We start from the raw sequence: 27,652 nt of genomic DNA on the forward strand, positions 1-27,652 counted from the left end.
GAAGACATCCATTAGAGGGAGAGTGAGAGAGAGAGAGAGTGAAAGAACAGAAATTAATGTGTGAGGCAAAAGAGTTTAGGCTTCTCTCATTAGGGGGAGTGTTAAAGAGATGATGCATTGGAGCCTTTCAGATCAATGAGGGATTTTGAGGTGGTGCCTGGTGTTTGCCTTACTTAGTGTTTAAGTAACAAAGAGGCAATGGGCTGAATAGTTAGCATAAGACTGATGAAAAGAGAAGTTAATGGTCACGTTATCACTGAGACAGTGGAAAAAAATAGCTTATTGAGTAGTCACGGACTGTAATTTCATTTTACAGGTTTGGCTGGAGGGAAAACGCCAGCACAATGGACAAAGTGGCCTCCTCTTCTGTCATGACATCACAAGGACTTAAGAAAGAGGAGCATGAGTAGGCCGGTCAGCCCATCAAGTTCGTTCTGCTCTTCAAAAGGATTGAGTTTCAACCCCCACCTTCCCACTTGCTCTCTGCTTCCCTTGAATACCTGAGAGAACAAAACATCTGTCCAGGACAACCTCTGACATGCAGAATTCCAGAGAAGTACCACTCTATATGTGGAGCAATCTCTCCTCCATGCAGAGGCTATTCCCATCCCACCATGGTTTAGATTCTTTGACCAGAAGAAACAAGTTCAGTTTCGACTGTGTCAAGCCCTTTCAGAATTGTAAGTGGGTCATGGACATCGCCTCTCATTTTTGTCGGCTCCAGAGAATATCTGTCCAATCCATTTCACCTCTTACCATAGAACAAATCCCCCTTATCCCAGGATTTAAACTAGTGAACCGTCACTGTATCAATGCAACCCCCCCCCCCACCCAATCTTCCCTCACCCCACCAACAGGAGTGAGCTTCAAACCTAGAGATCGAAACTGCACGTGGTGGGGTCTGAGTGAAATGCATACAGATTACTTTGTCTCTTGTCCCCTTCAAATTAAAAGCTCACATGGAGTGACTTTAATGACTCAGTGGACAAACAGTGCAGGATATGACATGAAATCTGCCTGGCAAAGTAAGGTTGGAGGAAGCAAATTCAAAACGAGCAGAAAAACAACAAATTGGAAGCTGCTCACAGGATGTGTCTAATTCCTCAGAGTGTCAGGAGCATTTGAGAAACCCCACCTTGCAGGAACTTCGGTGGGTGGAGGGGTTGTGGTGGGGGGGAAGCGGTACAGGAGTATCGGAAAGCTTTAGGAAATGTCTGGATCCTGCAGTGCAGACACCTGGAACACACAAGGGCTAGTGACTTTTCCTGGTTTAATGTTTGCTCTCCATCCATGCAGTCTGAGTGACTCCCAAGTGAAAACACCATAATTTAATGTTCATTTTAATACACAATGTTCAGAAATGACAAACTATGTCCATCTCTTCATCAGGTTTAGAAAAAAGGAGTCAAACACAAAAGGTGCGCCCTTTCTGCTCTCTTTCTGAGATTTGACAATTGCTCGCTAACCTTAAAGAATCACGTGGGTTTCTCCCCCAACAATCTGCGAGGGAGGTACCAGATCTAATGGATTCAATTTTCCGTAAGGCCGCAACAGGACTGAACTCGCTACCTCTGGCTTAATCCAAGCTGGCTTTGTCCCCTGTCTTACAGACTCTGCACACAAGTGCCCCTGGCTTCTTTACTGACGATGATTTGTTGAGGAGGTGCAGTCACTGTTGTCACAGTGAGAGGCAAGATGCAGCAGGATCATCATTCTCAGCAAGATTCCACGCAGAGACGACACAGCCGGAAACCCTTCCCAGCTCAAGAATACTTGGGTTACCGAGGAGACTCATCCTCCAATTCAAATGAGATGTTAAATTGAAGCTCTACCTACACCCTCATATGACTGTAAACTAGGGTGGCACAGTAGCTCAGTGGTTAGCACCAGCGCCAGGGACCTGGGTTTTGATTCCACCCTCTGCTGACTGCCTGTGTGGGGTTTGCACATTCTCCCCATGTCTGCGTGGGTTTACTCCCACAGTCCAAAGATGTACAGGATAGATCGATTGGCCAGGCTAAATTTCCCGTAGTATATAAGGGTGTCCTGGCTAGGTGGGTTAGCCATGGGAAATGTAGGGTTACAGCGATATGGAGTGGGGAAGGTAGGGATGCTCTTCAGTGTGTTGGTGTGGATTCGATGCGCTGAATGGCCTGCTGCCACACCTAGGGATTCAATGAATTCCACAGCATTTGAGTTCTGAGAAACAGCCATGCCAGATTTGAAACATTAAGACCATAACTAATAGGAACAGGAACAGGCTGTTCCAACATTCCTCACGTGCCCTTTCCCCAAAACCCTTGCTTCCCTGACTGATCAAGAAACTAACTGTCTCAGCCTTCAATATACACAAGGGCTCTGCTCCCACTGGGAGCTGTGGTAAGGAGTTCCAAAGACTGTCAACCCTCTGGAGAGAAGAAATTCCTCCTCATCTCAGTCTTAAATTGGTGCCCCTTTATCCTGAGACCGTGCCCTCTGGTCCTTGACCCTCCCATGAGGGGGATCACTCTCTCAGTCATTACCCTGTCAAGCCCCTTAAGAATCCTATATGTTTCAATGAGATCACCGCTCATTTCTCCAAACTCCAGTGAATGGAGTCCCAATCTGTTTAGCCTTTGCTCATAACACAATCCCTCCATACTCTGTTGACTCGGTTTGTCTCTTCACAGGTGCTGACAGACCTGTTGAGCTTTTCCAGCACTTTCTGGTTGCACTCCTTTTTAACAACTTCATTCCCTTTGAAATAAAGGCTGTTTGCTTTCTTCACAACCTGCTGAATTTGGATGTTAGTTTATTGAGTCAATGCATGAAAACCCTCAAACCACTTTGTGCAGTGGCTTTCTGCTGTTTTTCTCAGTTTAGGTAATATTCAGCTCCTTTATTTTTCCTGCCAAAGTGCATAACTTCGCATTTTCACACATTATTATGCATATTTAACCTCTCTAGGTCCCTCTGCACCCTCTTTGTGTTATCTTCATCACCTGCCCTCCTGCCTAACTGTGTCATCCACAAACCTGGCTATAGAACATTCACTTTCTTCAACCAAGCTATTCATATGTATTATCCACTGATCCATGTGGCACTCCACCAGTTACAGATTGCCATCATGAAAATGCACCTCTTATCCCCCCAACTCTCTGTCTGTTAGTGAGCCAATCCACACTAATTGCCTACCTCCAACACCATGGGGTCTTAAATAAAACAAAGAACTGCGGACGCTATAAATCTGAAACAAAAACAGAAATTGCTGGTGAAACTCAGTAGGTCTGGCAGCATCTGTGAAGAAAAAACATAGTTAATGTTTTGGGTCCAGTTCTGACGAAGGGTCACTGGGTCCAAAATGTTGACCATGGGCTTTTATTTTGTTAAGTAGCTAAAACTGTGGTACCTTATTAAACCTTTTTGAATATCCAAATATATGGATCTGCTGGTTCCCCTTTATTTGTCGGCTTGTTACTTCCCACGAAGAAACTCCAATAAATTTTTCAGCTGTGATTTCCCCTTCATGAAGTGATCTTGATCCTGCTTGATTATGTTATGTTTATAAATGCTCTGAATGTATTTTTTGGCCGTAACATGACATTAATCATCAAAAACATAGAAATGAGGTGCAGGAGTAAGCCATTCAGCCCTTCAAGCCTGCAGCACCATTCAATACGATCATGGCTGATCATTCAGTTTCAGTATCCCATTCCCGCCCTCTCCCTATTCCCCTTGACCACTTTAGCGGCAACAGCCACATCCAGCTCCCTCTTGAATAAATCTAATGAACTGGCCCCAACAGCTTCCTGTGGGGGAGAATTCCAAAAAGTCACAGCTCTCTGAGTGAAGAAATTCTTCCTTATCTCAGTCCTAAATGGCTTACCCCGACCGTGACCCCTAGTTCTGGACTTCCCCATCATTGGGAATATTCTTCCTGCATCTAACCAGTCCTGTCCCATCAGGATTTTATATGTTTCAATGAAATCCCCCCTCATTCTTCAAAATTCCAGCGAGTACAAGCCCAGTCGATCCAGTCTTTCCTCATATGCCAGTCCTGCCAACCTGGGAATCAGTCTGGTGAACCTTCACTGGACTCTCTCAATAGCAAGAATGTTCTTCCTTAGACTAGGAGACCAAAACTGCGCAGAATACTTAAGGTGTGGCCTCACCAAGGCTCTGAATAAAACACAGGAGGAAGGAGGGTAGGTCCAAGAGTGGAATATTTAGCCTCAAGCCCATCCTGATAGTTAATTGGAATGGTAGATGATCAATTGTCTAAACTTCATCCACCTGCCTTGGTTATGCATGGACATTTCTGATCTGATCATCAGTGTTTGAGATGATATGTTTGTCACACCCTTTAATGAGTTGAAGTAGGTGACAGCAGGTACCCCCCCCCAAGAATTGGTTTCATTCTCATGCCTGCCTCGTAAAAGTCACCCTCTGTTTCCCAGCAGATGGCCCTGGAGAGTCCACCTGATGTTGGCCTTTAGTATACTGAGTTCACCGAAATAGTTTCTGGAAAACTCTCGGTTAGTTTCAGGCAGAACTTTTCCACCTGTCAACTTCCATCAACTAAAGGTGCAGATTTGAACCAACTGATCACAGAATGGATTTAAGATCCAGCGAATCCATTGGCCCATTAGTTATATTAATTGATCTGAAATTCAGCTGTCTACCTCTGACCTGATCTTTCAATTCCTTCTCTCTCCAATCACTTTGCAATCCCATTAAATTCTTCTCCTTGGTAATTTATTAGAGGGACGTCATTTTTCTGGGATAGAACTGTTACACTTCCTTCCTTCTCAACATCCTTAATTCCCTCTCAAACATGTTGAAAACTTCAATGTGGTCATCACAAAGATTCCTCATTTCCACACTTGTCATTTCTCGCAATTTCATTCGTGGCAGTGCTGTTGGCTGTTCATTGCCCATCGATGAGAAGTGTTGCTGTAGTGGTAATATCACTGGGCTCATAATCCTAAACCTCAGGTTAACGCTCTGGGGCCCTGGTTTCAAATCCCGCCATGGCTATCAGGGATGAGCAAAGAAAGGAGCTGGTCTATTCAGGGATGCCATGCATGCTGGTGGGAATGCTTCCCAAGGTTGAGGTGATATGAGCAGAAGATAGTCATTAGTCAGTGGTTGCTGTGAGGACTAGAACCATGCATAATCCAAAAGGATTCGGTTATTAAGCTTGGTCTGCAAACTGTCATTTAGGGGATGACAGAACCAGTGGATTTGAATGATCATTGGTTGTATTATGGTCACTTTTCCCGTTACCGGGCTTTTTATTTCTATTTCTGATGAAAGGCGATCGATACTAAATATTAACTCTCTCTCTCTCCACTGATGCTGCCTGAGCTCCTTAGGATCTTATTCCATGCTTTTGAAACTGAATTCAAATTCTCAAGCTACCGATGAGTCATTCAGAAATATCACACTCAGAATTGTTACAATGCAGTAAGAAGCTATTTTGCCCATCGTATCTGCACTTGATCTCTGAATGAATGAGCAATTCACCTCATTTCATTCCACCACTTTCTATGTGTAACTGCGCCCATTCTTCCTTTTGAGAGAATAGATTAAATCACATTGGTGGCTTTAGTTGAACCTGCTTCCTCCACACTCTCAGACAGTACATTCCAAACCCTAACCATTTGAGTGAACCTGCCTCCACCACACTCTCAGACAGTGCGTTCCAGATCTTAACCACTCAAGCAAACCTGTCTCCAATGCACTCCTGAGAGTACATTCCAGACCAGGATGTGATGAGACCTCACATTCTCTTGATTAGTTGTCCTTACCTTGGGATGTGTCTAACATGAGAACAACACCATTTTACGTCTCAAATTCCCAAAAACTGTACTCTTCTGTCAAGGTCAATAATATTTTCTGTGTAATTTAATTGCCTTTAGTATAAATTAATGTCTCATTTGAATTACAGACTAAGAAAATATAGTGACAACATTATTTCCATTCAATTCAATTCAATATAGTGACAACATTATTTCCATTCAATCCTAAGACTCGATGATGACTAGTGCTATTGATGACTGTACTTTGAGACACCACTAATCTCAGCCAGAGTGGAGGTGACTGAATATATCCCCCAACAAGTAGACCTGAAGATCCCATCACTGTAAGTGACTGTGGTTCGTCTTATGTGCTCAATTTATATTTCTCAATTATTCTCCACCCGCTGTATCGAGTTTGAGAAATCTCCCTTCCCAAAGTGGGAAGCTCTCCACAGACTGAGCCATGAGTTCTATTCACTAGTGCTTGAAGGGAGTCTTTGTAAGTAGATTCTGCAGACTGCTGCAGTTTGCCTTTGTAAGTTGACACTGTAGACTGTTTCCGCCCAGTGGGTTTTGTCAACAGGTCCTGTTTGCTGAGTGCTGCCCTGCCCTGCTTTGCCTGGACCCAGCTCGGCTGATGAAGATACTGCCTGTGGCATTCTTGGGGGGTATTAACGACACCAGGGCAAATCAATGGAAGAATGCACTGAGCGAATTCAGAGAAGATTTTAAAAAAACACAACAGCATTATCATTATACACAAAAAGTCATGAGAAGAAGGTGGAGAGAAGGTTTCACTTGCATTCACTGAGTGAGGGGACCAGCCTAGGCCGACAGCAAGGTAAGATTTTCAGGAAACGTTGCTTTAGTGCTTTAGTGCTGTGTCGAGGCTGGTTGCCTAAAAGTCATCAAAAAAAATAACAAGAAAATTAACCAAAAAATAAAGAAAATTTACCCCTCCTCCCACCACCACACTTCACTTTAAAATCAGAAATTCCAATGTTCTGAGCAATTTTGTCAGCTGGAAAAATTTGTCCACTGGCTTTTCAAACATCTTGGGATTTATTCTAGAGGCAAGAGATGGATGCTGCAATGAATCATACAGCTATTATAGTGTTCAGTTATCTCATGGTACTGGGGGTCAGTTTCAGTTCTCAGTGGGGTTTCAGGTGGTGACCCACTGGCCCAGCACTTTCCCCTTTAAGGTCACTTTCACTGCTCTGATTGGACAAACTCCACAACAAGTTCTTAATCAGTTTGACCATTGGAAGCTGGCAGGAGATCGCAACCTCACATCAATGGAGGAGCTTCCCTTCACTTTTTGTAGAGGAATGTCATTCTGTGAGAGGTGTGTGTGTGTGTGTGTGTGAGAGAGAGAGAGAGAGATAACACAGTGTGGAGCTGGAGGAACACAGCAGGCCAGGCAGCATCAGAGGAGCAGGAAGGTTGGGACCCTTCTTCAGAGCTGTGTATGATAGGGACTGTGTGTGTGAGTGTGTGTTAGTGCATGCATTAGAACAACTGTGAACTAGTGCATGAAAGACTATGTGTGCACGTATGGGTGTGCACTCGAGAGATTGTGTGAATGTGTGCATGATATGCAAGAGAGACTGTGTACTCAAGAGACAGTGGTATGTGTGAGACAGGAATGTGTGTGTGTGAGAAAGTGTGCATTTGAGAGGGAGTGTGTGTGGAGGGGAGAGAGAGACGCACAAAGTAAGTGTATGTGAGTGTGTATTTGTGTATGTGTATGAATGTACTTGGACATGTCTGTGCTCTGGTATATATGAATGTGTGTGTATATGTAGTGGTGTGAGAGTATGTATGTTGATGTGTGAGAGTCTGTATGTGTGTGGATGCATGTGTATATATATGTGAGGGTGTGTGTTTGTTTATGTGTGAGAACGTGGGGGTGTGTGTATGTGTTTATGTGTGAGAACGTGGGGGTGTGTGGATGTGTTTATGTGTGAGAATGTGGGGGTGTGTGGATGTGTTTATGTGTGAGAGCGGGGAGGTGTGTGGATGTTTATGTGATATTGAGAGTTTGTGAGCATGAGTGAGAAAGTGACGAATGTCTGTGTGATAGTGACTCTGGTACTCAGGGCTAGATGTTAGCCTGCGGTCAGATGGGGTGGGGGCTGGTTGAGGTCTAGAGGAAGGCATTTTCCCCATATGCTGCTGTATTTATTCTCAGATCCTGGTAACTCTCACTTTGCAGCCCAGCTGGGTTAGGGATGTCAGCTGGATAGGTCATTGGTTGCCAGGCTGTAGCCAAATAGCAGAGAGCAGGCTGCAAGGGATTGGGAAGGCTAGGCAGAGGCACAAACACAGGGCCAAAGGGCTGGGAGACTGGAAATATACTCGGGAGCTAGGATGGGAACGGTTGATGGCAGAGATGGACAGGGTTAGGAGCAGAGTCTGGAAAGTGCAAGGGGCTGTCTGAAGGGTGGGGATGGGGGTGGGGTTAGGTTCTGGGTGTCCAATTGCAGGGGTTAGGTGAAGCAGGTCACTAGTTTTAATGGGTACATAGGAAGGCAGTTACCCTCCTGATTGCAAACGTCCCTGGGGACTTGTTGAATTTCTTTGAGAATTTTACTATTTTTATAACAGCTGACCTGAACCCAACAATTAACAGGGTTCAAGAGTCTGGCAGACATGGAAGAGGGAATTTTTCACAGATGTAAATATCTTACCCACAGCAATTTACCCCTTTACTCGGCAACTCATGATGGATAGATGAGTGATTGGCCCTTTCCCAGCCTGAGAGCAGTTGCAAAGTGAAGGATTCTTGTTGAATTTCTGCAGTATGTTTTGTAGATGGTACACACTGCAGCTACAGAGCATCAGTGGAGGATTGACTGAATGTTTGAGGATGTGCGCCAATCAAACAGGCTTCTTTATCCTGGATGGTGTCAAGCTCCTTGAGTGTTGTTGGGGCTGCACCCATCCAGGCAGGTGGGGAGTATTCCATCACACTCCTGACTTGTGCCTTGTAGATGGTGGACAGGCGTTTGGGGAGTCAGGAGGTGAGTTACTCACTGCAGGCGTTTTAGCCCTTGGCCTGCTCTTGTGGTTGCAACACTTAAGTGGCAGGGGTCAATCACACAGAGTAAGATAGTGTCAGGAATTCACATCTGTGAAGCAGCTCAGTAATGACCTGAGATAATGAACTCAGTTTCACAACTTGCCGTGGTTGATCTCCCAGTTTGAGGCTCTGTTTCGATTACAGTCCCATTACCCGGAACACAGGGGTGTGGGGCTAATGCCCCTCAGTGGGCTGAGTGCTGTTAGCATTCTGCTTTGCGGTGCTGGGTAGAAGGGAATGGAAGTCTTTGACATAAGGTCTGAAATGATTCTTATTTAATGCAAAACACCCAAGAATAATTGAAAGCCAGTGGACTGTGACATCCAACAATTGAAGAAACACTTGCCACAACTTGTCTTTAAAGAATTAAATCCCAGTTAGCTTTCGATTCTGTTTTGTTTTATCATGTTTTATTCATCCAGATTTTCTCCCCGCTCTCCGCCTTATGGGAACTGACTCTTTGCTGCTGGAGGGTTCTGAGCTGGTGAGGGTGTCTGTGGGGTGATTACTGTTGTCCAGGAACTCAATCATCTTGGTATCATCAATCTAGAGGGAGAACATGGTTGGGCTATTCAGCAGCATACAGCATCACAGCCAGGCCCTGTCCCATGTCAGAGTGTGTGTGTTTTGTCATTTTCCCAGTGAGGCACAGTGGGTTGAGACACTTTGGCGGGGGGGGGGGGGGGGGTGCGGTCACTGTGTAGTGAAAACGTGGGCACAACTTGCTGTCCTGTCTACTCTAAGGAGGTTTTAGTGAGTAATGCTGAGATTACCCCACACTGCAATCTTTCTGTTCCTCACAGATCCATCACATCTTGGAGGAGTTCTCAAGCTTTCATCTATTTTTGCTCTGCTTGTATGAGTATGGGGGTTTGCATGGTGCCCTCTCACCTTTCAGTTCAAATACCAATGTCCGTCCACAATCCCATACCCTCCCCAGGAAGCGATGGAGTTCATAGAATGGGGCTTTTGCATTTTCATTGTTCACTGAGGTCACACTTGCTTCCTAAAATGTGACCCTGGAGTACAAAAGAGCAGACCAGACCCATCCTTTTTAACCACACCCATTACAGTTTTCAGCCATCAGCAAATTCAAAGGCCTTGGCCCACAGTGTTAACTTAGCAACAATATGGGAAAAGGAGGAGGCCAGTCAGCCCCTCTAATCTATTCCATCATTTACTCAGGTTATGGCTGACTGTATCTTATTCCCACCCTGTACTCTCACTGTTCTCGGAGCATTTGAAGGGGACAATTTGAAGGAAGCTTCACTCTGTATTTAATCTTGCGCTGTTCCATTAAGAATTTTAACTAAAAATGATCTATTAACCCGGCTATCAAACTATTTAATTGAGCTCCAGCCTCCACGGTGTATAAAACAAAAGAGTTTTAATTTTCATTATCCTCTGCCCGGGGCCGAAGCTTTACTCTGTATCTGATCCTATGCTCTGTTCATGGTCACTGTGCACCTAAACCTGTGCTGTCACTGTTGTGGGAGTCTGAAGGGGTCAATTAGCAGGAAGCTTCACTCTGTATTTAATCTCGTGCTGTACCGGACGAGGGAGTTTTGATGGGGACAGTGTAGATCGAGCTTTGTTCTGTATCTAATCCTTTACTGTCCCTGTCCTGGGAGTGTTCGATGCTGACAGCGTTGAGGGAACTTTTGTATCTAACCCCATGCTGTGCCTGACCTGGGAGTGTTTAATGAGGACAGTGTCGATGGAACTTTACTTTCCATTTACTTTTAGTTTTGAAGAGTAAAAGGAGCTTTACCCTGTATCTAACCCTGTGCTGTTCAGGTTCACTTGGTTGATTCCAGAGTTGAGGGTGTTGGATTATGAGGAGAGACTGAGTAGATTGGGATTATATTCATTGGAATTCAGAAGATTGAGGGGGGATTTTACAGAAACATATAAAATTATGAAGGGAAAAGATAAGATAGAAGTAGAGATGATGTTCCCACTGGCAGGTGAAGCTCGGACAAGAGGGCATAGACTCAAGATTAGAGGGAGCAGATTTAGGACTGAATTGAGAAGGAACTTCTTCACCTAGAGGGTTGTTAATCTATGGAATTCCTTGCCCAGTGAAGTAGTTGATGCTACTTCAGTAAACATTTTTAAAGCTAAGGTAGATTTTTTTTGAACAATAAAACAATTAAGGGATACAGTGAGAGCGCGGGTAAGTGGATCTGAGTCCATGAAGAGATCAGCCATGATCTTACTGAATGGCAGACCAGGCTCGAAGGGCTGAATGGGCTATTCCTGCTCCTAGTTCTTATGTACCTATCATGAGACTGTTTGATGGGGATAGTGTGTAAATATGGCGCTCATGTGGGAGACGAACAGTCAATATTTGTTTTCTCAACATTCCCACTGTTTTTGATCAATGACCTCTCAGTCCAACTTGTCCCAAAGGTTTAACAATAGACCCTCTATTGTATGAGTTTGTAGCATGGGGCATGGATAATGTGCAAACTATGAATGCTCCTGTCCAATGAGCAAGGATTCAGATCTCTTTACAGAGCAGCTTTGATAAGCTATTGCCTGGGATCCCCTCCCACACATTCTTTTTGTTTGGAACAAAGAAGTCCATACTTAATTTTTTTTTTAAAAATCACGCTGTAATTCGTAAAAGGGGTTAATGAAAGAAGGGGCTTTTCCTTCACGGAGGAGTCGTTAAGTCTCAGACCTAGAATCTGTGTTCTGAGAAAAGGTCACTCGACCCGAAACGTTAACACTGATTTCTTTCCACTGATGCTGCCAGATTTGCTGAGCTTTTCCAGCAATTTCTGTTTTTGTCTAGAATCTGTGGCACCAATATAATTCGGCCTCAGAACACTAATCTCATGTGGCATAAGTAGGGCAAGGTGGTGTTTAGCTCACTTGGGTAAATGTGAAGCCTCTTTGGCTCAGCAGTATGCCAGAAACAAAGAGTTCAGTTCCCTGTTTTGGCCTGAAGTATCTCAGGGTCTATCTCCTCACTTCACAGTACTCAGCCATATCTCAATAAGGGGCTTATCTTCAGGTAGAGGACTGAAGAAGACAGGACAATTAATGGAAGACCAAAGACATGAGAGTGGGGAAACCTCGTAAGGAAGGCAGAATAATTAGCGTCGTTACTTATTTATTGAGATGCCCAGTCTCTTTATCCGGTGTTTGGTTCTAATTATAAATAAGAGGCATCCTGGAACCAGGACCATTCTGGTCACCGGAACTTTTAAAGCAACGAGCGCCTCTCGGTGGCTGTCCATGGTACCACTGTCACAGACGGCCTCTGTGGAGTTCTATGGTGGGGTTAGCGAGAGGAGCAGGAAGATGTGGTGGGTGAAAATTGGGTGAGCAGGGTGCCGAGAGAAAAAAGAAACAGTGCAAACCATCACAAATTTAGCAGCGTCTGTGCAAAGTTGCACAATTTGAGTGTCAGCACCAGACCAAACAGACTCTTAATGAAGCAGTAGAATTAGGCAGAACCATACTCAATTAGTTAACCCCAATGTTACCAGGAAAACTAGCAAACGCATGTCGCACTCAGCAACCAGGTACTTTAATGACAAGTTGAGGGCTCTTTCCTTCTTTTCTTAATCTTTACATTCCTCCCCTTTAACGCAGAACCTTCCTGTTGTAATCAGGACAAACAAATAATGTGTGAAAACCATTGGCAGCATGCAGAGAGAGAAGGTTTGAGACAGCAAGCAGACACAAAGCTGGTATATGAGTTAGATGGTGGCGAGGGGGGGGGGGATCTTCTAGAATCAGAAAATGTCTTTAACAAACTAATCTGCTCTTACTTAGCCAACTCTGGTAGGAAATCATTCCTGGAGATTCCAACCCATTGACCACCAACCGCTCCCCCAGCTCTCAAGCCATTGTTCATTCAACAGGTCTTTCGTTGCAACACTGTCTCTCATGGCCAATGGGAAAGCAAACTCACTGCTGTTACTCGATTGGATGTCAGCCAATCAGCTTCTTCATCCCCAACTCCCAACAAATTTTAACAACTGAAGTTTTTGGATGAAAAAATATCAGGTTATGTTTTTAAAGCCCCTGGGGCTTAGCTTCTGGTTTGGCCAGATCCTGGAGACGGTGACATGACTTGGGAACCAGCGGGAATTAACTCTTGAGATAGTGGCTGGAGAAGGAGAAGCCTTTGCAGAAGAAATGGAGAACTTTAGAGACGAGCAGCCACCCACTTAGAATAGAGATGAGGTGGTGAATCTGTGGAGTTCTTTACTGTAGAGGGGCTGTGAGGCTGTGATGTTAAATATGTTCGAGGCTGATTTTTAAGCAGTAAGGGAGTCCAGAGCTATAGGATAAAGGCAGGAAAGTATAATTGAGATAACAAGGGTGTAGAGCTGGATGAACACTGCAGGCCAGGTAGCATCAGAGGCGCAGCAAAGCTGATGTTTCGAGTCTGGATCCTTTTATCTGAAGAAGAGTCCAGACCCGAAACATCAGCTTTCCTGCTTCTCTGATGCTGCTCGGCCTGCTGTGTTTATTCAGCTCCACGCCTTGTTATCTCAGACTCCAGCGTTGGCAGTTTCTACTATCCCAAAGTATAGTTGAGAATTTATCTGATCAGCCATGATCTCACTGAATGGCACAGCAGATAACATGGGCTGAATGACCTACCTCTGCCCCCCTCAGTGGTTATGTCCATGCTCAGGTGTCTGTGGAGAGCAAACACATGTGGTCCAGCAGCACAGCACGGACCATTCCTGACTGGTGGGTCTCCAGTGACCTGGGGTGCTTCTTTGTGTCTGCATGGGTCTCCTTTGGGTGCTCCAGTTTCTTCCCTCAAGCTAAAGGAGTGCACGTTAGGGGGACTGGCCACACTAAATTGCCCATAGTGTCTAGGGATGTGCAGGCTAGGTGGGTTAGCTATGGGAAATGCAGGGCTACACAGGGAGAGGGTAAGGGGTCTGGGCCTGGGACGATGCTTTTCCGAAGGGCCTGCTTCCACATTGTAGGGATTCTTCTATTGACCTCCTGGAAATGACATTTTAAAAAGCCTTTTGATTTTTGATTCCATGAATGAAATTAAGCCTCAATGTCCCCTGGGTCGCAAATGCCTAATATGGAATTTATTAAGGTTTTCTTTTAAGTCCCACCAGGGGCTGTCTAACCCACTTTTAGTGAATCTTTTTCAAAGATAGAATTTAAATCTTTACCTTGGAAGTGGAGAACTGGGATGGCGGAATAATTAAAAGGTATTGAGAATCAGCAGTAAGAGGTCTGATGTGAACAGGCAGTGTTATTAATAACTCCCAGAAATTTTTGCACTGCGCGCAGCCATGGGTTTGGCAGTTTTCCAATATTTGAGCTCAAAAATTGAAACTTTAATTCGCTAATTAACAAAAGCCCTTACACCAGCCAGATCAATGATTAAATTACCAGTATTCAGTAAAACTAAATTAAGACACATCTTCATCTGCAGCACACATTTCTGCTATGGAAATTATTAAGGATTTATGTCATGTCTAATTTTAGAACTAATGTTGGAGAGGCTCATGCTATTCTCTTCCCCACCCTTCCCAAACTAAAACCCCCCTTACTACTCCTCTGCTGTTAAAAGCCTCTGACCCAGGAATCTAACTAGATTTCAGTTTCTCCCCCCCAAATGTGGGTCTGTGATATTTCCAGAAAGTGGAAAGCTTTCATTAACTCTTTACATGATGGCAAGCTCAGCATCTGCTACCTGTCCCTACCTGCCCTTGAACTGAGTGGCTTGTTCAGAAGGTCGTTAAGAGTCAGTCATATAGCTGTGGGTCTGGAATCACATGTAGGTCAGATCCCATAAGCATGGCAGCTTTCCTTCTCTAAAAGGTATCCATTTGGTGCCTTTTTTTTAAAAAAAGTCATCAAGCAATTCACGGCCAATTTTTCCAAGCTTTCATTCCCAGATTTATTAATTAAAGTTAAGTTTTACCAGCTACCACGTTGCGATTTCAATCCATTGCACTAATGGATTAGCCTAAGGCTCTAGAGTGTTAGTTCAGTGATAGTGCCACTGAACCACTGCCTCCCTCTTAAATGCTTTGGCTGTGAGGAACATCACAACTAAACTTGATCCCATTGACATCAGGGCCTTTACAGAACTGACTCCTTTTCCTTCTTTCCCTTAGACCTATGGTGATGCAGATTGCATTTGCCCAGGACCAGCCAGGATCTGCTGGGGGAGAAAGAGGAATGGCCCTTTAAGAGATCTCAATCATATCAGATTGGCAAACCCTTCAGGATTGTCTTGGAGTCTCTGACAGTCAAAACTTCGCCTCCCCAGACACTAAATCTGGGCGAGAATAATTGCCGAAAAACATGTTTCTACAAACAATTCTTTGAAGAGTGTTTGGAGTTATCAGAAATGAAGTTGTTTGATTGACAGGGATAGTAAGAACTGCCAATGCTGGAGTCAGAGACAATACAGTGCGGAGCTGGAGGAACACAGCAGGCCAGGCAGCGTCAGAGGAGCAGGAAAGCTGATGTTTTGAGTTGGGACCCTTCTTCAAGAAGAAGACCCAAAACGTCAACTTTCCTTCTCCCCTGACGCTGCCTGGCCTGCTGGATTCCTCCCGCTCCACACTGTGTTACCTATTGTTTAATTGACAGTTCTGAAAAGTCCAGTCTGCTCGCTTTCCAATTGGCTGTTGAGAAGTTGGATTACTGTAAGGATGGACCAATGGCAGTGGAGTGATGGTGGATGTGTGTGGGTTTTGGGATAGAGGGGGTAAACAGATTACAGGTCATGTGATGAAACCCTCAGTAATATGCCCAAACTGAGTTGGGTGTCCATATCCCACCCTGTCTGCTTGAGAAGCTGTTGTTTCCGCTGTCTCAAATCTATCACGTTTGTCATGCATATGGTAACAATTTCAACTTAGCACAGCTTACAACACACACCGGGCCCCGAGCTGCAGCTGGAGAAGCAAGAAGCAGAAGCCATACTTTGGGACAGTGGGGGGATGGGAGGGTAGAGAACCTGGCCCCAGGTCAACGTGGGACTGACTGAGATTCCAGCAACACAAAGGGGCAATGAGAAAATGGTCAAGTTGGAACGCAGACAGCTTGGCTTCAGCTTGGGATGTGACACCACACGAGACAGAGATGGGTGGCTTTTGTTGGATGGAATTGTATAATGAGGAGGAGTCTGTTCAGCCCATTATGCCTGTGCTGGTTGATTGAAAGAGCTCCGCTCCACTCAGCACCCCTAACTCCCACCCCACAAGCTTCCCCCTTCAAATATTGATCTAATTGCTTTTTTGAAAGTTCATATTGAATTCCAAACCCCTTTCAGGCAGTGTGTTACAGATTGCAGTGCCTCACTGAGTAAAGAGGAAGCCTCCTCATGTCCTTCCCTTCAGCAAGTGTTATGATCACAATTTTTGTGTCTTCTCTTATGAACTAGCCACGATTTCTAACTTTTTTTCCTGCAGTGTGCTATGTTGGGTTTGCTGTTGTTCCTGTCTGTGCCTTTTTCCCAATCTCACCAGCCCACCGTGTCATCCATTGAATGTCCCCTCTTGTAGCAGTTGTCAGCTGTTACTTATGCAAGTCCCACTTGCATCGACCATTCTCCAAGGAGCTGCTTGGCCAAGTGAGCCTCACTCTAAAAGCCCACTCTTCACTTCAGCAGACATTCAAGCTAGCTCATTCCTGGCAGGAAACGTCAGATGTCAACCAGGATTGGGATGGAAGACTGATCCTCATTTCCTCACGGGACAATTATATCTGCCCATCCTGTCCCCTGACTGTGTGGGTTCACTGATATCTCAGCACAGGACTGAACCATGCCCCTGTGCTCTGTATGCCCTGTGGTCAGCCTGCAACCTTTGACATTGCCTCTGAGTAAATACTGTCAGAGGATGCTGGACAGTTGAGAGGCAGAGGTTGAGGGGGCTCAAAGTTGAAACAGAAAGCAAGAACAGAGAAGGGATGGGCCTGTGAAAGGCAGGATGAAACTGAACAAATTAAGACAGATATAGCGACAGAATTGGAACAGATGCGAAGAATGGAAATTTGAACAGAAGAGGCAGGGTTGGAAAGGACAAGATGGGGAGAGAGAAAAAGAAAGAATGAGGCAGCTAAAGAGAGAGCAATAAAGAAATTGAGAAAGAGTTGGTAAAATTGAGATCCAAGTCAGAGAATTAAAAGACAAGGAGAGACGGTCAGGTGGAGGGACATCGAGAAACAGCAGGAGTAGAGGATGCAAACGAATAATCAGGAGACACAGATTGGTGAGCACAAGACAGAAAGGAAGTTGGCAGAAGATCAGCTTGGGAAGTTCTTACAGAGAAGGAGGGTGAGCAGCCAGGTCCTCAGTTGAACGAGTAACACACCTGCGTTATTTAACCAAAAAATATACATACACGCACAGATATGAATGATACAGTCACCAGGTGAGAAGACCTCCACAAGTTACAAACACTCTACCATTCCAGTTTAACATCATGCAAACAATTTCTTCAGGTACCACAGTTGCCCAGTCACATGCAGTCAAGGGAATTGTGACAAAACTTTTGCTGTCCAGGCTTATATAGAAATCTTTCAATCCTGTTTAGTTTCAGAGGCACACAAGTCACCCTAACAGTGTAAAGCAGAGAGTAACTTGGCACATTAACCCTGCTCCAGATCCCAGCCTACAATCTTTAGTACCCTGGTGTCTATAAACCCATCTAACCTCATCCCACATTTCTTGCCTCGAACATGGATTAATTTGTTTAAAATTCTTTGATAAATAGTCCCTGATGATGAACACTTGAAAAATAGAATTAATTCTGCAAGTTGAATCTAAGTGTTGTACACAGTGGATATCATAGGGGAAGATTAACTCATAGTCTACTCCACAGTCTCCACACAAAATTGTGCAGGCTAGGCAATAAGCTGATATTTTACAAAGTGCAAATCGAAACTTCTCGATTGTCATAAAAGACAATTTTTCTTTTAAATGACTAAAGCTGTTTACAAAATGCAAACCCTCTCTCTTTCTGACTAATTATAACGCCAGTCCATCAGGGAAACAAATATTGGGCAGAATATACAGCCCTGGAAATCTTACAGCCATTTTCTGAAACATTAAAAATAAATTCTGTTCCCATCAAACACTCACAGCATGGGTACAGAACAGGATTAGATACAGAATAAAGCTTCCTCTCCATTGTCCCCATTAAACACTCCCAGGACAGGGACAGCATGGGGTTAGATACAGAATAAAACTCCCCCTCTACTCATTTAAACTGGAAATAAAGCGGTCTCTACTCTGTTGAACAGTAAGTAAACCTCCCTTGACACTGTCCCATCAAACACTCTCAGGACAGGTACAGCACAGGGTTAGATAGAGAATAACATTGTCTCTACAAATTTGAACTGAAAGTGTTCTCAACACTACCCCATGAAACATTCTCGGGATAATGACAGCATTTGGTTAGATAGAGATTAGCACTTCCTCTACTCTTTTAAATTGAAATTAAAGCTCCCTTGACACTGTCTACTTCAAACACAGCCCAGGAGAGATGTAACACAGGGTTAAATACAGAGTAAAGTTGCCTCTATACTGTTCCCATCAAACACTTCTAAGATAGGTGCAGCATGAGGTTAGATACAAAGTAAAGCCACTTTACTCTTTTAAACAGAAAATCAAGCTTCTTCATTTCCCCCATTAAACAGGACAGTGACAGCATGGGGGTCAGATACAGAGTGAAGCTTCCTCAACACGTTGACCTTTCTGCTCCTCAGATGCTGTCTGACCTGATATACTTTTCCAGCTCCACATTTATTGACTCTAGCTTCCAGCATTTGCAGTCCTTTCTGTTTCCTTCCTCACCACTGTCCCCAATGAACACTCACAATACAAGTACAGCACAGTGTTAGAGATAAAGTTCCCACTACACTTACCCCATCAAAAGCTACCAGGAAGGGTAGAACATGGCACGGCATTTGCAGGGAAGCTGAACTACAGGTAGCTAATCAGACACAGCAGCATGCCTATCATGTAATGAATTGCAAGCACTGTGAGCTGTCTGACTACCTTTTCTGAAAGGTGTGAACTGGTGAACACTGCTGTTCAGGAAAAAAAAGGTAATTGGAAGACAGGAAGTTAGCACAAGCAAATTACCGCAGACAAAGGGATCAGTACTGGAAACATCAAATGCTGGAGATCACAGTGGATCAGGCAGCATCTGTGGAGAGAGACCAAGCTGACATTTCAAGTCTGGAGGACTCCGGCTCTGATGAAGAGTAATCTAAACACAAAGTTAGCATGCAGCTAAAGTAGGGAAGCAATGGCATGTGAGCCTGTATCAAAGAGGAATGGAGTACTGGAATATAGAGGTCTTGCTATAGCTGTGTAGGCTCTGGTAGGTCACACTGTGTGCTGTTTTAAATGAGGGATATAGTAGCTTTGGACACAGCACAGCAAAGGTTCATGAGACTGGCCCCTGGGGTGAAGAAGTTGCTTGGTGATGGGAGATTGAGTGAACTAGACCTAAATTCTCTGGGATCACGTTGATACACATAGGCTCCTGAAGGGGTTTGATGAGGCACTATGTCTGTCTTGAGAGGCTGCTTCTTCTCTGGGTGGGGAATGTGGAGCCTAGGGGCACAGCCTCTGGGTTTGTGGCAGTGAATTTAGGAATGAGATGAGGAGGATGTTCGACACTCAAAGGGGAATGATTCTTTGGAGTGCTCTGTTATTGAAGGCTGTGGAGGGTCCTTCGTTGATGATATTTAAGGCAGAGATGGATGAATGCTTGATCTCCCTGGGTGGAAAATGGTCCAAAAGCCTAACATGAATGGTGGGGCAGGCTCATTGGGCTGAATGGTCTATTCCTGCTTCTAACTGGTCTGTTCCAATACCCTGTAGTGAATTCTGACTATATCCTGCTTGATTCCCATTGATAAAGTTCGACCCAACAGAAACACAACATAATGCAGAGTCTGCGTCCACCGCATTCCAAATATCAGCAAGCTCCCAGTCTCTGGCTAATCAACAAGGTGCACAGAGACAGCCCCTGGCAACATTAATTCTTTGTAAATATTTTCTAACCAACCTTTTTCAGAGATGTTATCATACACCTCTAGAGCAGCCGGGACTTGGCCCCAGTCTAGATGGTAGTAACACTACTACTACTGTTCCACAAGAGCCCTCCAGTTATTTATAAAGGTATTTTCTAACCAACCCATTCTGAGACGCACAGAGAAAGCAAAGTTAATGTTTCGGGTTCCGGTTAACTGCAGTTCTGAGGAAGAGTCACCGGACTTGAAATGTTAACTCTGATTTTTTTTCCTCACAGATGCTGCCAGACCTGCCGAGCTTTTCCAGCAACTTCTGTTTTTGTTCCTGATTTACAGCATCCGCAGTTCTTTCGGTTTCCATTCTGGGATGTTATTAAGCGCCTCAGGAGCAGTTGAGTCTGGAATCCAGGCCACCTGCCTATGAGGTAGGGATGCTACCACTGCACCTTCAATTCATTTTTTTATTACCTATTTTTCAAATCAACCTGTTGAAAGGTGTTATTATGTATATCTGGAAGTGCGACTTGAATTGGGTCACCAGGTCCAGGGGCAGGGATGCAACCACTGCGCCACAAGAGAGCCCTCAGTTCACTCAGATATTTAAAACAACTTTCACCTATTTCAAAGATGCACAAACAGCCCTTCATAACAGCCCTATAATCTATTTTGTTTTATTCATTCACAGGATGAGGGTGTCACTGGCTAGGCAGCATTTATTGCCCATCACTAATTGCCCGGGGGCAGTTTAGATGCAACCACATTGCTGTGGGTCTGGAGTCACATGTAGGCCAGACCAAGTAAGGATGGCCGTTTCCTTCCCTAAAGGACATTCGTGAACCAGATGGGGATTTTTTCCCACAACAATTGGCAATGGATTCGTAGTCATCACCAGATGTTTAACTCCAAATATTTATTGAATTAAAATTCCAACATCTGCCATAGCAGGATTCAAACCCAGGTCACCAGAACATTGTCTGGGTCTCTGGATTAACAGTCCAGTGATAATATCACTAGGCCATGCCTCACCTATTGACCTAATTAACACAAACAGGCTGAATGCATGTCCGTTCTTCAACTAAGCCAAGATCACGATCACTGAATTGGATTCAGTCAGTCACATCCTCCAAAAGAAACAGCAGAGCATTCATTTTAGTCAATTCCTAGAACTCTGTCATTACTATTTGTACAATAAATGGTGCTGATTACGGGACAATGAGATGACAGGGCTAAATCTGTCCTGCTAATGTGGAGAACAAGATTTGCCCCATAAAGTAGCCCCAGAATGCACACAGATGTTATTTGCAGCAGCAGGCTAACTGAATGGAAGCTGTGGAAGAGACAGCGTGTGTGTGTGAGGGATATATTTGTAAAATCTATATGAAATATTTTCACTGCGATTTAATCAGGTCTTTCCTGGATATCCAACGAAACATTCAGTGGAAATTTGGTGCTAAAATTTGATCAATCACAATCTGGAGTTTTCACCAACCTCAGTCAGAAGATACAGGAAGTTAGAGCAAGAGTAGGCCATTCAGCCCATCAGGCCTGCTTTCCCTTTCCATGCGATCATATCCGATTCTGTTTGGAACTGTCAACCCCTAACTCGCCCTCAACTCCCTCATTGATGAAAAACCTTAACTTGGCCTTAAATATATTCATGATCTGCTTTCAAGGATTGAATTTTCAAATAGAATGCTTTATAATTCTCAGAACCCCATTGGCTTCTCTGAATTTGTCATGTTTAAATGCTCAGGGTGTAAAATACCCTGAAACTCTTTATAATTAAGAAGAACATGAACCACTCACTGAATATATCAGGACTTGCTGATTGTGCGTCGGGAATATTATCCTCTTGTTCTGTTCTGGGAAAGGCAATTATCATGACTGTTATTAAGCCATTTTTTGCACAAAACGATTAAAAGATTAAAGACCAAATGTTTTTGACTTTACCTTAGATTTCCTTTGACAGAGAAATGTGTGAATAAATTCCAACTTTTTAAAAACGGCAATGGCAGCGGAAGGTGAAGGTTTATTTATTGATGTTGAACATAAAGGAAATAAAACCAATTTATTCGTGTCTACTATCATGCTCCAGGGACGGGCTGAGGGGGTGCTGCACTGTCAAAGGTCATGTCTTGCAGTTGAGGTATTAAAGTGAGATTCCAGTTGCCCTCTCCAGAGGCTGGGACAGGCCTCATAGAGAAGGTAGGAGGATGTGCCTAGTTATCCTGGGCAATAACTTTCCCTCAATCAAGTGGAGAATGGATAATCCACTCATCTGTTATAATGCTGCTGGTGGTGTGTGCAAGTTAGCTGCCACATTTCTTTCATTATAGCAGTGACTGCACCTGAAATCTACTTCACTCTCTGTGCATAGCCATGGAGTGCCCTGAGGTACTGCACAGTGATACACAAGTTTAGGTTCTTTCTCTTCCCATAGGGAACACTGACCCAACTTTCCTGGTGATGATCCTTTATCCATTGACGGCCATTCACCCACAGCAGGCATGGTGGCCAAACCCTGTCCCGGCACAGGGATTTGACTGTGTGGCCGAGCACCGTCAATGACACAGAGTGAACTGCAGTCACAGGGACCTGTGATCCATCTGAAAAGGCACCAGGACGCTATTCCTAAACTAACACATGAAGGTGTTTAAAGTCCAGACTGAGTGGTTACTATAGTGGTTGCCAGATGTTTCGCTTTACAAAACACATCTGCCGTGCCCTGACGGCCCAGAAAAATTGCACGAATAAATAAAGGCCGCACTTACGTTTGCTCCTCCTGCGAGCTTGGTTGGGCAGCAGGACTCGAATAGTTTTGAACAACACTCCAGCTGTTTGAGGGATTAACGCCATCACCCTCCAAATCCTGACAGAAGTTCCCAGAGAAACTGAAGAGAGACAACCTGCTCCACTCCCCAATGTCACTAAAGGACACAGGCACCTGGTTTTCTTTCTCCTGCGGCCTTCTTCCCTTTCTCGCTGCCTCCTGCTTCCTCAGGGAGGAATCTCTTTGTGTCCAATCTCTATGTTTCCGAGTCCCTCTTTTTCTCTTTCTCTGTCAGTTTCTCTATGTTTCACTTCCACCCTGTCTCTTCCGTATTTGCCCTCCTTTTCTTTTTTTTGATATTATTGTGACTGTATCTATGCCTGGATGCCTTTCTTTTTCAACCCTCTCCTTGTTTTTCTGAGCTTCCCTTTCTTCCCTCCCCTCTGTTTTAGCATCAGTCACTGTGTTGTCTCTATTTGTCTGATTTTTTTCTCCTGACACTGCCTGTTGCTATGCTGATATCTTTCTCTCTGGTTTTGTGTCTCACCCAGTCTCTGACGTATTTTCTCCGACTTTATATGTGAGTCTCACTACCGGTGTTCCTGACTCTGCTGTTTTGTATATCCTTGTCTCTTCTCTCTCCTACTCTTGTCTCTTTCTGACTATCAACCTGTCTCCCTTTTGTATCAAATTTTCCCTTTTGCTCCTTGTTTGTCTCACTTCCGCTATCAATTCATAGCTATCTCTGCCTGACTGTCTCCTTCTCCATCTCCATGTCTCCCTCTCTGTCCCTGTCTACTTCTGTGTCTCGATCTCCTTGCCACTCTCTCTTTATGACCTCTCTATATCTGTCTCTGTCTAGATCTGTCTCTCAGTCTCTACCTCAGAGTCTCAGGATGTGCTAGTATAATCTGTCTGACAAGCTTGGCCCCTGCAATGCTTTCCTGTGGAACACTGTTCACCAATAACTGCAGCAGGCGTGAGTGAAGTGACAGTGATTGAGTGCCTTCACCGCACCCAGAGAGGAGAGAAAATGACGCCGTCATATAGGCCTCTGAATGAGTGCGCCACTGATTAAACGTGTCTGTGTTTAGCACAAGGTTAATTTTAAAATAGAATCTAACAGGCAATTTCTCTTTTAGATATCTGAGCGCATTGGAAAATATTGAAAAATACCGAGACTTTCAGTCAGGATGACTCAAAATGTGTGTAAAATGCCTCTGAAATAATAACAAAATGGACAATGGGTTATGTGACTGAGATGACACAGCGAGGTCCGTAAGGACATTTTAAATTTTGTAATGAGAAGAAAACTGCTTTTAAAACAAGTGTTGGGAACAGTGTCTGCAGTTTTGACAGTAGGTGATCTGAAGGCCGTGCTGGGCACTGTAAACATCTTTTTGAACAAATAATAATTCAAGTTCAGATTGCAAATGATCTGGAGCTGAGCGTTTGTGTTAATGTAGCTTTTATTGGCCACAAGAAGTTGTTTGGTCTACTGCCTCGTGACAATGATCTCACTGATAGAGACCTCTTGCCTGCCGACAACTGTATGATTAGTTCCTGGAGGCTGAGCAGCTTAGGGCTGGACACAAGTTACAGGGAAACAGTGAGAGGAAAATAAATGTGCAGATCTTCTCCCAGCCCAGAAGCTTCTTCTCTGAAGTCGGAAGACTCAGTTTAAACCTGAAGAAAACCAGGTACGTTTTGTGTAGCAGTTGCTGTGAGCTGTGGCTTTTGAATTGATCGATCAGAGACATTTTCCAAGTGATCCAGTTACTCTGTACTTCTAACACACCAGTGGCAGCACCCAGATAACGCAGTCTAAACAATAAAGGGTGTGGCCAGTTGAAGAAGGATCATCTCAATATTGTAACTTGGAAGCAAACTGAATTTCCAGTTTTTCTACCTCTACTAATAAGGACAGATGATCAGACTGATACAGTGAGTTCAGACACTAACTGTTTGATGTACAGTGATATCGTGTGACCTGGCTGACCATGTGATGCAAACATAGTGAAACAGACTTAAGGTCTATTCCTGTTCCTGTTTACTAAGTTCACGGCTAATTTAATGTGGATGTCAACTCTAATTTGCTGTTTGTTCCCCCATTGATTTCTTGTTGTCCAAGATTCAGTCTCACTCAGGCTTGAATATATTCGACATCCCAGACTCCACAACTCTCTGGGACCGTACTCCAAAGGAGCAGGACATTCAGAGACAAAAGAAAATTCCTTTTCATATCTATCTTAAATGGGTGACCCTTTATTCTGAAACCGTATCCATTTTGAGATAACGCCCAGGAGAATTAGCATCCTCTCTCAGCACACCAAAGCAACTCAGAATGCATTCTTTAATAAGATTATCTGTCATTCTTCTAAAACATAGTTAGTTTAAGCCTGTATCAGTGATAATGGGAACTGCAGATGCTGGAGAATTCAACGTAATAAAGTGTGGAGCTGGATGAACACAGCAGGCCAAGCAGCATCTCAGGAGCACAAAAGCTGACGTTTCGGGCCTAGACCCTTTATCAGAGAGCAGAGAGCTCTGATGAAGGATCCAGGCCCGAAACGTCAGCTTTTGTGCTCCTGAGATGCTGCTTGGCCTGCTGTATTCATCCAGCTCCACACTTTGTTATCTTAGTATAAGCCTAACTTGTTGAGCACTTTGAACTGCTTTGAATATTAGTGTGCTGTCCTTATAATCAAGCTGTACAAAGTACTCCAGCTGTGGTCTCACCAATGGTCTGCGGAGTTGGAGCAAGATTTTCCTATTTGTATGTTAGGAATCCCCTGCAATAAAGCCAACATTCTGTGTCTTCTTACTCAGTTGGTGCACTGCATTCTAACCTTTTGTGATTCATGTACAAAGCCATCCTGATCCCTCCGTATCATAACATTCTGCTGTTTCTCTCCATTTAAGTAACATTTTGCTTTTCTATTCTTCCTACCAAAACCTCACATTTTCCCACATTATACTCCTTTTGTCAAATATTTAGATTAGATTAGATTAGATTCCCTACAGTGTAGAAACAGGCCCGTTGGCCCAACAAGTCCACACTGCCCCTTGGAGCATCCCACCCAGACCTATCCCCCTGAACATTACGGGCAATTTAGCACGGCCAATCCACCTAGCATGCACATCTTTGGACTGTGGGAGGAAACTGGAGCACCCAGAGAAAACCCACGCAGACACGGGGAGAATGTGCAAACTCCACTCAGACAGTTACCCGAGGCTGGAATCGAACCCGGCTCCCTGGCGCTGTGAGGCAGCAGTGCTACCACTGAGCCACTGTGCCGCCCAAATGTGCCTGCTTACCTGAGCTACCTATGTCCTTTTGCAGACTCTCCACGTCCTCCTTGTGACTTCCCTTCTCGCTGATCATTGCAATGTCAGTAGATGTAGCCAGGTTACAGTCCACTTTGTGCCTTCCACAAATTATTAATATAGACCATCAATATTAGAGGTGAGGACCTCGTTGGTATGACTGCTAGACTATTAATCCAGAGATCCTGGGAATCTTCTGGGTATCTGGGTTCAAATCCTGCCATAGCAGAAGATGCAATTGCAATAAATATCTGGAATGAGAAGTTTAATGATGACCATGAAACCATTGTTGATTGTTAGGAAAGCTCATTCGGCTTCTTCAGGGAAGGAAACTGCCATCCTTACTTGGTTTGTGACTCCAGACCCACAGCAATGTGGTTGACCCTTAACTGATCTTTAGCAATTAGGGATGGGCAACAAGGACTGGCCTAGCCACTGATGACTTGAATGAATATATCCCTTGTTAAAGTTCTAACCCATTTAAAAACTGCTCCCCCCCAGATACACACACACACACACACACACACACACACACACACACACACACACACACAAAACATGCGTGTTACGTGTGAAGGGAAAGCTGGATGATTAGGCAGGTGGTCCCCATCCACAGGGTTTGCTTCTCAATTTTCTTCTTCCTCCTGTTTGCAAGTGACTCGTTCACACTAATTAAAAGTCAAAGTTTACTATCATTGATGAGAAATAAACTTGCTTTCTTCAGGGGTGACCTGGCAACTTCTCACCTGAGTAAATGCACCCAAACTATTGAATCATCTCTGTGCCATCTCCAATGCAAGTGCATTCATCCTTAAATATGTAATAAATCACACGGTACTCCGGCTGTGAGCTCAGCAAGACCCTGTACAATTATAACAAAACTTCTTTCACGTACTTCAAGCCACTTGCAAAAAAGGCCAATATGCCATCTACCTTCCCAATTGCTTGTTCCTTTATTCTTTCATGAGATGAGGACATCACTGATTGGGCAGTATTCATTGCCCATCTCAGTTACCCAGAGGGCAGTTGAGAGTCAACCACACTACTGTGGGTCTGGAGTCACATGTAGGTCAGGCCAGGTAAGGATGGCATTTTCCTTTCCTAAAGAGCATTTGTGAACCAGACGGGGTTTTCCTGACAATCGACAATGGATTCATGGTCATCGTTGGACTGTTAATTCCAGTTTTTTAAATTGAATTCAAATGCCACCAACTGCCCTGGTGGGAGTAAAAACCCAGGTCCCCAGAATGTTATCTGCGTCTCTCGATTAACAGTCCAGCGATAATACCACTAGGCCATTGTCTCCCCATGTTGTGCCTGTGTGCTGTCTGTCTGTATACCTTGTACAACAATCATCATCATTATTGGTGATTCTTCACAGATGAGGATAAGTCTGTAGGTAACTGTACAGACCAACGCAGCTACTGCAGGCTCTGTTACACTTGGGGCAGGTGGTGCTCACAGGGAGTGGGTGGGGTATTGTGGCGGTGCACTCCTTTCGCTCAGTTTCCATTTCTTCCTGACGGCAAGTCTCGAGGTGCTCAATGTTTTCCCGGATGCCCCTCCTCCACTCTGGATGGTCTTGGGCCAGTGATTCCCAAGGGTTTGTGAGAATGCTGCACTTTGCCAGTGCACTAGAATACCCAAGTCTCTCTGAGTGTCGATGTGTGAACTTTCACACCTTTTCAA

At 44.3% G+C, this 27,652-nt stretch overlaps 1 protein-coding gene across 9 annotated transcripts in view; it reads right to left on the minus strand.

Moving 5' to 3' along the window:
* The window catches only part of LOC125461813 (Kv channel-interacting protein 2), a 320,168-nt gene that overhangs the window by 31,294 nt on the left and 261,222 nt on the right, over positions 1-27,652 (minus strand). For 2 of the 9 annotated variants that reach the window (XM_048551046.2, XM_048551044.2), the window contains exon 3: positions 6,583-6,678. The exons of 5 other annotated variants lie outside the window; for them this stretch is intronic. In XM_048551046.2, coding sequence (XP_048407003.1) covers positions 6,583-6,678 — 96 coding nt within the window. Of the gene's footprint in view, positions 1-6,582; positions 6,679-22,637; positions 23,546-27,652 lie in introns of those variants that run through there. 2 more of the 9 variants (XM_048551045.2, XM_048551051.2) reach the window with 2 other exon arrangements.

Source organism: Stegostoma tigrinum, chromosome 20 (assembly GCF_030684315.1).
Source record: "Stegostoma tigrinum isolate sSteTig4 chromosome 20, sSteTig4.hap1, whole genome shotgun sequence".
Classification (NCBI taxonomy): Eukaryota; Metazoa; Chordata; class Chondrichthyes; order Orectolobiformes; family Stegostomatidae; genus Stegostoma; species Stegostoma tigrinum.